Source organism: Sphaeramia orbicularis, chromosome 5, assembly GCF_902148855.1.
Source record: "Sphaeramia orbicularis chromosome 5, fSphaOr1.1, whole genome shotgun sequence".
NCBI classification, from domain to species: domain Eukaryota; kingdom Metazoa; phylum Chordata; class Actinopteri; order Kurtiformes; family Apogonidae; genus Sphaeramia; species Sphaeramia orbicularis.
The window spans coordinates 27,546,616-27,557,541 of NC_043961.1; the positions used below are offsets into that span (position 1 = coordinate 27,546,616).

Sequence of the window (10,926 nt, forward strand, 5' to 3'; positions counted from 1 at the left end):
TTTGCCTTTTTCTCTTCTTTCATATGCTTCTTTCTCATTATCTTTATGATCAAAACAACTTGTTAGGATTCTATTCTATTCTATCCTGTGCGCAGATCTGTGCACTGGCTTCCTGTGGCTCAGAGAATAGACTTTAAAACAGCTCTGCTCGTTTATAAGTCTCTCCATGGTCTAGCACCAAAGTACATCTGTGACATGTTGGCCACATATGAACTATCTCAAACCCTGAGAACCTCAGGGACTGGTCTTTTGCTGGTGCCCAGAGTCAGGACTAAACAGGGTGAAGCTGCGTTTCAGTTTTATGCAGCTAAACTCTGGAACAGTCCTCCTGATGGCATGAAACAGGCCTCTACTGTGACAATGCTTAAGTCCAGGCTGAAAACAGCTCTGTTCACCTGCGCATAGAACAGCTGAAAGGGCTGTATCTGCACTCTTTTCTTTTACATTGTTTTAATTGATTATTATTTATGTTTTATTGATTATGTTTTAATTGTAATTGTGTGTTTTTAACCTGTCTCTTTTCCATTTTTGTAAAGCACTGTGAATTGCCCTGTGTATGAATTGTGCAATACAAATAAATCTGCCTATTCTATTCTATTCTATTCTATTCTATTCTATTCTATTCTATTCTATTCTATCGGATCTGCTGAGTTGAACACGTGTCTTCTGAAAATACCTGTAATTCTCGGTATCGATGCGTTTGTCTGCCCTAAAACTAAGGAACCAGAACATAAGATCATTGTTTTTATTCCAACCATGCTTCGGGCTGATGTTTGACTTTTTTTTTTGTGTGTGTGTGTGTGTGTGTGTGTGTGTGTGTGTGTGTGTGTGGGAGGAGGACGGGTGGTGTCAGAGGCAGTTTGGCCCTCGTGCCTTTCCGTAGATCACGGCCTGGGCGTCGGCAGTTAGTTCACTGCGTAGGAAACAAACAGCAAACACCAGCTCACCCTGTCAGCACTGAGGGCTCTTACGTAAAAAAACGAAATATAAAGCAAAAAAAAAACAAAAAATGCTTTCAGTCACGATAGACAGCAGCGGTTCCCCAAAGAAACGCTCGTTTTCTCGGGGAATAAGCGAGGACGAGTCCCTCCGCAGCATTATAAAAGAGGTGAGCGGAGAAAAAGCTTTGTGTTTAGAGCTAAAGCTAACGGTCTGGTCCTAGCTTACACTTAAACCACTTATTATTACATAATGAAGAGTTAGTCACAGAGGGATAAAGCAGTTCTGGCAACTATTTAAAAAAGATTAACCGGATGATAATAATGGACAAAAAGAATATATAATGTGTCATTGTAAGGCCCCCTCCACTCCGGTTCACTTCCCCATCCTCCTTCAGTTACCTCCCTCTGCTCTGATTTTGTGATGTTTCCTCCAGATGTGACGTTGTTTTGTGTTTTTCTCAGACTGAGAACTCATCCAGACGGCTGACAAGAAGTGACAGCCGAGCAGGAACCCTGAAGAGGAGAAGTGACAGCCAGGTAAGAGACAAAACCAATACACATCTGATTATTTAATTATAGAAACACTTAAATCACAAATTAAGAAATCTTTAATAAATGACTGGATATACTAAAATGTCAACTAAATAACCGTCTGAAATTATTGACAACCATCTTCTAATTAGCTAAACAATAATAAAATGAGCTTATTCAAAGATTGTTTTGATTGTGTTCTTTTTATTAAGTTGAGATAATCATGACAGATATTTGTTTTTTGGCGATATATCAAATTTTATGTGGAAAATAACAAATTGTATCTGTCTCCGATAAATTACTGTCAACTAACTAAGTTACCCATTACAAAAACACCTCTCAAGGAAATGTGATAATTCCAAATCACATGACTTGTTCCACATGATGTCATTTCCTCCTTAAGAAAAGACTGGCAAAACTCCAAGATATGTTCTTTCTCTTCTTTCTTAGTTATTTAATATAAAGTAGTGTGTGAGTCAAGTGTGTATTTATAACACTCTTATGTCAACAGTGTTACTACAATATCTTTATAAATAACTTTAAATTTCAATATTACTCAATTGTATATATGATATTTATAAGAATATTTCTGTAAAATTGCTATGTGGTGTTATGGCTTTGTTGGTTTTGGGCCTGAAAACAGCAAAAATGTCGACTATACCTGTCAACTATGTTACCCTGTAAAGGTAACTCAAAAAGTCCCTCAATTATATATTGAGCTCTCTAATGTCATACCTGGACAGGGTACAAAGGTTTAGCTCTGACGTTTTTGCAGAATAGACAGAATTGTGAAATCAGTCGTAGTTTTTATCTTTAGTTCAACATCACAGTCTCAAAACACGTCCTTCTTTAATCAATCCTATGATAGTAGGAACATAGCCCTGTACTTTAGGCTTGGAAAAATCATGAAATTAAGTAAAATTGTCTAAAATCATTAAGTTGTCAAGTATGCAAATCTATCAGATTTAGAAAATGACACTGAAGCGTAATTTTTGAAGAGTGAAAGGACAGCCTTATCTTAACTCTGTTGGTTCAATGTTGATATGCTTAGCTTTATTTTCTTATCATTGTCATTGTGAAGGGCATTTCTGTTACTGGCCAGCTTTAGTCTGTTGAAAATGTGTGTGTGCAATGTGCAAACTTACCGTACCTAACAGCTGATAATTACATCAGAGGAAAGATTGGAAGCCTAGTTACTCAAGTATTGCACTTAAGCACATATTTGAGGTACTCAAGCTCTAATTGAAAATTTACATGTCTGTTATTTTATACTTCTACTCTATTACATTTTTCAGTAAATATTGTGCTCATTACTCCATTATATTTAATATAAGTAGAAAATTATCACCATTACAGCAGCAACATTAAAGATGAACACATTAATATATACGTAGTTTTCAGAAATGTGCCGTCCTGTACTGTTATCTTTGATTCAGCATTTTTTGATGCTAATAGTTTTGTACTTTTACCTAAGTAATGTTTAGTTATGTTTACTGAGTTTGGCATATCTTTATTAAGTTTTTAGTATTGCTTCTTTTACTCTCTCTTCATTTACTTGTATGTCCCATTAAACTGTTATTGTGTGTTTGTCTGTGTTGTATTATATGTATTCAGTGTAAAAAACAAAACAAAAACAAAACAGAACAAAACAAAAAAAATAACAATGCTTAATTACACAACTAAAATGTTTTGCAACATTCAGAATATGCTTCAGCAATCTGAGTTCAGATCAAGTATGTTCCGACGTGTGGTCATTTCCCCAGTCTATTGCCTTCCTGCGCTTCAAGCAATGAAAAACTATGCAAAGTAATACAAAGATAGAATTTCACAATAAAACAAACTTTGGAAAATACTTTGCATGACTTTGCTGAAGTTTAGCAAAATATATTTGCACTCAACAGGCAGCGTCATTTCATCACCTGCTAATATCTGAGGGAGTACAAAACTGCACTGAGTGAATGGAATGGCTCTCATAACATGTCTGTCTTTTAACCTTAAGTTAATATTAAGTGTTATTACTTACTATTTCACAATGAAATTTGCAACTTTTTGAAACTGTTTCTCTTCTTTTAGCAGTCTGAACAGGACCTTTTCATGGGACTTCCAGACATGGTGAGTATTTATAATTCTGATCATTATTACTGTTTTCAAGTGTTGCTCATAGTTCTATCAGGTCTCATGATAGTTATTATTTCAGAAGAGGCCTCTTCCTATCACTTGCCCACACACTGAGTGGCATGCGTTCCTCTAATATTGCCCACTCTGATTTATAACACTGTTTGTGTTTCAGCTGGAGCTGCAGGCCAGCTATGATGAGGCAGTGCAGGAGTTGCGTGGGCTGGAGGTCGAGCGAGAGGCTCTGTTGTTCCAGGTGGACGTTCTGCAGGACACACTGGAGGGTGTAGAGGAGCTGCTCGCTGAGGCCCAGAGGGAAGCTGGACAGGCTAATTCGGTAAGATGAGGCTTCACCAAAGCTAACCTCTCAACGTTAACCTATCTTTAGCTTTTTACAGTTTGAAACTAAGAAGCGGCTCATCCTCTCATTATGCTTTTTGTAGGAGTTGGAACGAGAGAGGGAGGCCAAGCGGAAACTGGAGAGCATGGTCTGCTCTCTGATGAAAGAGGTGGAGAGGTTAAAAGAGGTAATGTGATGAGTAGTGTGAGGCTTTTAAATTCATGCATGAATATGAAAAGGCTTATGTAGGCTGTTATGTAACAGTTGGAGCGTGATCACTTCATGTTGAATACGATTAAAGGAGGTGGTGCAGGTTTTGCTTTTTTCTGGGGTAACTAAACTATCTATAACCCTCCTAAACTGTGTGTGCCTACATATTCTAATAATTAGAAGCTTTACTATTTCTTACGATTGGAAATATTATACAAACGAATATTAATGTGATCTCAAAAGGTACTTAATACACTTCATTCAGAGATTCAGTGGGTGCACTGGTAGTAAAGTTGAAAATTGCCCCAGTTCTGTAAGTAAAGTAAAGTAAGTAAAGTAAATTTTATTTATAGAGCACTTTTCACAGACAGAGTCACAAAGTGCTTTATCAATTCAAATCAGAATCAAATTAAGTTTACAGAGACCCAACAGAATCCTTCAGGAGCAAACACTTGTGATTGGTGACAGTGGCGAGGAAAAACTTCCCTTTAACGGGCAGAAACCTCGAGCAGACCCAGACTCCTGAAGGATGGCTGTCTGCCTTGACCAGTTGGGGTTAAAGAGAGAGAGAGAGAGAGTAAAGGAGGAGAAAAGAGAGAGCGATAGAGATATAGAGAGACTGGGGGGGGGATGACACATGGAGTACGTTATGATGAATACATAGAGTGTAATCAGTCTGTGGTGGTCCTGGGTCAGGTGGGAGACTAAAAAGCCTTTTTGAACAGGAGGGTTTTGAGGTGTTTCTTAAAGCTCTCTACAGAGTCCATGGACCGTAGGTGTAGAGGCAGGTCATTCCATAGACGTGGTGCCACAGCTTTAAAAGACCTGTCACCGCGTGTGCTAAAACAGGTCCGTGGAACCATCAGCAGGTGCTGTCCTGAAGACCTCAAGCTACGAGTCGAGCTGTAGGGCTGGATCAGGGAAGCAATGTATGCAGGGGCCTGGCCATGTAGGGCCCGGAAAGTTAGCACAAGAATTTTGAAATGAAGACGATATAGAACAGGGAGCCAGTGGAGAGATTTAAGGATGGGAGTGATGTGGGTTCTCCTGTTTGTGCGGGTCAGGAGCCTGGCAGCAGAGTTCTGGACAAACTGTAGACGGGCCAGCTCCTTCTTGTTTAAGCATGTAAACAGGCTGTTGCAGTAGTCTAAGCGAGAAGATACGAAAGCGTGAACGATCATCTCGAGCTCATTTGTGGACACCATAGATCTGAGTTTGGAGATGTTGCATAGGTGGAAGAAACAGTTTTTGACTAGGTGTTTGGAGTAGAATTCTAAAGACATGTCCTGGTCAAAGATGACACCCAGATTCCTCAGTTTTGTCTTTACCGAGGAACTCAGGTCTCCAAGGTGATGTTTGATCCCTGGGATTGCACTATCCGGGGCAATGATGAGGGTCTCAGTTTTGCTGGAGTTCAGCTGGAGGCTGTTATCATTTAGCCACTGCTTCAGCTCTGACAAGCAGTTGATTAAGGAACTCAGTTTGTGGGGCTCAGAGGAGTTAAAGGAGCAGTATATCTGGATGTCATCCGCGAATAGATGATAGGAGACATCACTGTACTGTCGGATAATGTGGCCAAGTGGGAGGACATAGAGTAAGAATAGGACTGGTCCCAGGACAGAGCCTTGGGGCACACCACACAGTAGATCCGCTGAGTCAGATTGGAAGTTGTTTATTGACACAGTGAAGCTTCTGCCGGTCAGGTAAGAGGAGAACCAGTCTAGCACATGACCTGACATCCCTACCAGGTCCCTCAGTCTCTCAATCATTATGGTATGGTCCACTGTGTCAGAGGCTGAGGAGAGATCTAGCAGGACCAAGACCGTGGATTTCCCGGAGTCAGCCGCCATCAGGATGTCACTAGACACTTTTAATAGTGCGGTTTCTGTTGCGTGGCATTGTCTAAACCCAGACTGAAAAGTGTCATAGATCTGGTGTGTCTCCAGAAAAGCTGTAAGTTGTTTAGACACTGCTTTCTCAAGGATTTTGGCCAATAGGGGGAGCTTTGAAATGGGCCTGTAGCTTTTGAAGTCTGTGGGGTCCAGTGTGGTTTTCTTTAGTTTAGGTTCTATGATGGCCTGTTTGAAGGAGCTGGGAAACAAACCAGTTGTGAGCGACAGGTTAAAAAACTTTGTGACCCATGGTCCAATAGTGTCAAAGACACCGACAAGGAGCTTATGGGGGAGGATGTCATCATCATCTGTACATCATATATCACTGGGATGAAGTCAAGACGCATTCGGTCTAAAGGCTTTGCATCTTTAAAATACAGCTCTTTTATATGCAGTTATCAGCAGAAGTTCCATGCCTTTATTGTATTGATATGCAACTAATAGTTTCCAAACAATATTTTTTTATTTCTCTAAACTGTTTTCTGAGGTGGATTCTCTCATCTCCACTGCTGACAGTGGCTGCTTTTCCTCACATAATGCAGCCAACATTCTCTTGCAAATATAAACGTAGTTTGAAGCTGCTACAGAGGTTGAGACTGTTATGAAAGTGTAACTGGAGACAGAAAAGGCAAAGTCCAAGTCTGGTTTTATTTTATCTTGTTTTTTGTGGGGTTTTTTTTTTTTTTAGTATTTTTTTTAAATGATTTATTGTGCAATGGCCGAGTGTTTTCTCGAAGTCAAGAAGAAAGAACATAAGAATGAGATGCTAACTGAGCAGCAATACTAGTGAACTAAATGTTAATATTTGCCGTCTGCTTATGACGAATCAAACAAAATCAATGTTAAATCACATTGTTTTGAATCATATTATGAATGTATTGCAGTAGTGTGAACCATATTGCATTGGGAGTTGTTCTATATCTATCTTATGTGTGTTGTATTAGTGGAGAATGATGGAGACATGCATCCCTGTTTCATACTAATGATAAGGTCTAATTTCTTTTCCAGGGGAGTAATGGCATTCCCTCTGTTCCGGTAGACAAACTTTCTGGAGAGCACACAGGACACCAAATGAGAAATGACACGAAGGAAATGAGTCAAGTCGCACACACAGACAAAAGTGACTCATCAAGCAGTGAAAGCAGGAAAACAGGGCTTCCAGCAGCTGGAGAGGCGGGACAGGGTGAAGAGGCAGAAGATGAAGGAAACATCCTGACGAAGCTGCGACGGATGGTCAATATGTCCCCGGTCCACACGCCCTCTCTTGCACTGGGCAACCCAGTCTCTACAGACGGGGTCCTTCAGAGGCCTTATGAAAACAGCATCAACGAGGGACGAGATCCGTCTCCGGACAGGAACGACTCCGACAGCCTAAGTGCCTACGAGGATGCGTCGGCCGAGACTCCAGAACAGGATAGGATGTTTCCGGGCGACGCAGACATGGAGCTGCCTCATGATTCAGTGAATAAAGAGGGAACGACCAATAACAGCGAGCCTCAAGATGCCAAAAATCCTGATGCTTGCATTGTGTCTTAAATCTATGTTTATCTACAACTTAGACAAAAATCTGACATAATTATTGATCATTTATGGGATTTTAGAGCTCTATGATTTGTGGTTTACTCATATGTGATTTATCTTTTTATCAGGCTGCTGTAATTCGCTGTAGTAGAATGATGAGCAGTTGACATCCATACATTTTATTTTGATTTAACAGCAAAAGGAACTCAGGATTGAGCTGGTTTACTAGCTGCACTTCCATTAATGACTACTTGATCTTATTTGCCAATCTTTTCATTTTATCAGTCAAATTTCTTGTTTAATACATGAATAGACACAGAAGATCCTCCATGGTACTTCAGACGTTTACCTTTGCGGTAATCCAAAATCAAGTTTATTTATATTCTAACAGCTGCCAAAACAAAACAGATTTCACCTGTATCCAAAACAGACTAAGCTCTCAAAGTATGTGAGCGGGTTCTGTTGTGGCCATTAATGTACGTTAGAAACCGGAATTTAGAGCGACAATCTGAACGTTGCAGACGCTTGTAGCTATTTCAGATATATTATGAAATCATAGTGTTAAAGATGTTTTCCTGTCAGTTTTAGACTTTGCTGTAGAAGGTGTTTTCATGTATGGCTCTGATGTTTATACTCTGAAACCTGAGATTAACTTGAGGTAAAGATCTGTTCCTATTGTGGATCAAGGGGAAAATTACAATTGTTTTACTGCCTCGCCAAACGTTTTATCTTTATTTGTCGTTTGTTTCTTGTTTTATCCTAGAAATCTGGGGGAATTAATTTGGCTGCATTTGCACTTTTTGATATTGTTATATTGTGGCAGAAACGTGTCTAATTACAGTAGACAGTACATTCCCTTTACAACCTAACATATCGGGGCGAAATAAGCCGCTGCTGGTTTCTCTCCGTCTGCATGGTAATGCTGCATATTTGCACATTTACAGTGACACTTAAAGCTAAACTTAAACTCTTTTCATGTCTTTTGATTGCTATACACACTTTGTATTTAATCAAAATGGATTGCAGTTTTCTAAGTTTATTTTTTACAAGGTAACATTTACTTTTTTATGCTTTTCACCTTGTTTGTAATAGTTTGCATGAGCACCTAAGAGGAATGTACATTGATTTCCAAGCAGCTCATAAAGTGATGTGTCATTTACCAGTACTTTTGCACGCAGTACTTTTACAAATAGTATATTCAGTAATGACTTGATCTATCTTAACTACTGCAAGAAAGGGATTTTATTTTGTTGGTGAATCATTTATCATTTTGAAGGGATTTTTTTTTTTTGCTAAATGGACAAACAGTTGCAGTTTTGAGGAAGTTTATCATGTGACATTCATTTCAAAGCTGGTTCTGTTACAGAGGAACAAAATGATCATATTTATGGACACTTGATTAATGCTCCTGCTTATATTGTGAGTTAAAGGCTGCATCCTTTTCACTTGTTACTCAGGCCTGTTGAATGCTGGTTCATGTGCTAATATTTTATTTATCTGTTATTTTTTTCACAAAGTGGATTGGAGATAACTGTTACTGCTGTGCTGCTTTGCAACATTGCACAGGTTGTAAACAATCCAGTCACATACAGTCGTGAAAAAAATTATTGGACCACCCTTGTTTTCTTCAATTGTTTGTTCATTTTCATGCCTGGTACCACTAAAGGTACATTATTTGGACAAATATAATGATAACAACAAAAATAGCTCATAAGAGTTTAATTTAAGAGCTGATATTTAGCCATTTTCCATGGTTTTCTTGCTAATAACCAAAATCACTTCAGTTCTTACATCAATATCTATGGCATTGTACTGCCAAAACAGTGCTTTTTGGCATTCCATGTTTTCTTTTCTGTCTTAGTCGCATGATACACACAGGAGTTAGTGCTTGATTGCATAAACATTGTTTTTGATGACTTTTGATGGTCTAATAATTTTTTCTGCGACTGTACCTGAATGAAGCATCATAATCATCTGTTATATTATCATCAGGTCAACACGTTTTCCTCTCAAAACACTGAAGTTACGTTTAACTCCAGAAAAACACTTTTCATTCACAATATCAGAAGAAGCTGCTTCTCTGACACTGATGAAGCCTTTAGGCATTTTGAGCTGTTTTTGTGTTTCACTGTATTTTCACTGGTAACTGAAACATTTTTACTGTAATTTAATGCATCCCTTGAGTCTAAATATGTTTGACTTGTCTTAAGTTTTCAGTCTGCTGTAACAGTAAATGACACGGATCTACTTGTAATTGAATTACATTCCAGACATATCAAAATAAAAGAAGTCCATCCTTCTGATGTGGTCTGTGATGGTTTCTGTTCGACTTGTAAGAGCTGAAGAAATGCTTCTTGACATTTGGAATTAGGAAATGTAGATAAATAAGATGCCAAAAATCTGGACAGTTCATGTGATGATGGATTCAGAGAGTAGGAAGAGATGGTGTGATGACAGAATTAGACTAAAAGAGGGAGAATGATATTTAGATTATGTTAACAATAATCTTTGTGCCAGTTTAAAAGGCTGCTGATTTAACCCTTTCATGCATGAATTATGAGAGCCTTAATTAAGTTTTTTTTTTTTTTTCCTGAGTGGTTTTGTTCCTCTAGGCATTAAAAAAAACAAAGCGATTGAGATTTTTTATGAACCTATTTTTCATGGAGTTGCAAAAATATCCATTCAGTGGGACACCATGCATTTAATTTTTGAAGCAAAGAAACGTATTTACTGATACACTGTGTGAAAACTAACATAAAAACATTTTTAATGCAGCTAATCTGATGTTTTCTCACCTTTTAACATACACTAATACAGGTCATTACTCATTTCATGGAGATAATATGCAAAAAAAAAACATTTGTTTTAAAAAAAAAACAACTGTTAATTACAGTCTAATAACAATAACAAGCACTTGATTTACACTCAAACATGTTCGTGCAGATCAGGTTTATCTAGAACAGCAAAGTTACAGTAACGGTATGAATTGCTGTGTATGGGATGATGCATGAGCATCCACTGTGTTGGCTGATATGAAAATAAAACAACAAAATCCATGAATATACAAGAGAACAGCTGTAGAATAACTATCCACTGTAGTGACCAGTGTGCATGAAAGGGTTAATTCAAGTATCTTGGTCTGTTATTTAAACTAACAGATGGCAAAATACAGATATTAAAGTGGAAATTTGAGCTCGCTTACATAAGGTTTGTCAAATAAGCTGAGTTGCATTAAAACTGTGCAGCTTTTGCTTTTCACTTCCATCACTGTTGTACTAATATGACTGTAAGTTGTGTTATATTTGGTTTTTGTTCTGCACATTTAAGGAAAACACACAGTGCAACACAGTTCATATTTTCATACTGAGAATTTAAT

The 10,926-nt window shown here is 38.3% G+C and overlaps 1 protein-coding gene across 2 annotated transcripts; it reads left to right on the plus strand.

The window, feature by feature from the left end:
- Window positions 1–889: 889 nt before the first annotated feature.
- LOC115419853 (leucine-rich repeat flightless-interacting protein 1) lies at window positions 890–8,832 on the plus strand. Of its 2 annotated transcripts, none has more exons than XM_030134905.1 (6): window positions 890–1,108; window positions 1,404–1,478; window positions 3,549–3,584; window positions 3,763–3,924; window positions 4,031–4,114; window positions 7,038–8,832. In XM_030134905.1, exons 1-6 carry the CDS (start codon window positions 1,010–1,012, stop codon window positions 7,563–7,565), a joined length of 984 nt encoding a protein of 327 aa, XP_029990765.1. In that variant the 5' UTR covers window positions 890–1,009; the 3' UTR covers window positions 7,566–8,832. The 2 variants fall into 2 exon arrangements, with proteins under 2 accessions (XP_029990765.1, XP_029990764.1); XM_030134904.1 differs by having other exon boundaries at window positions 891–1,108; window positions 3,546–3,584.
- The last annotated feature ends 2,094 nt before the right edge of the window (window positions 8,833–10,926 follow it).

Coding starts and splice junctions, on each gene's coding strand:
- LOC115419853 (XM_030134904.1), top strand. CDS start 1,010: ATGCTTTCAGTCACGATAGACAGCAGCGGTTCCCCAAAGAAACGCTCG. Junction 1,479..3,545: donor AGAGGAGAAGTGACAGCCAG/GTAAGAGACAAA, acceptor CTCTTCTTTTAG/CAGTCTGAACAGGACCTTTT. Junction 3,585..3,762: donor TCATGGGACTTCCAGACATG/GTGAGTATTTAT, acceptor TTTGTGTTTCAG/CTGGAGCTGCAGGCCAGCTA.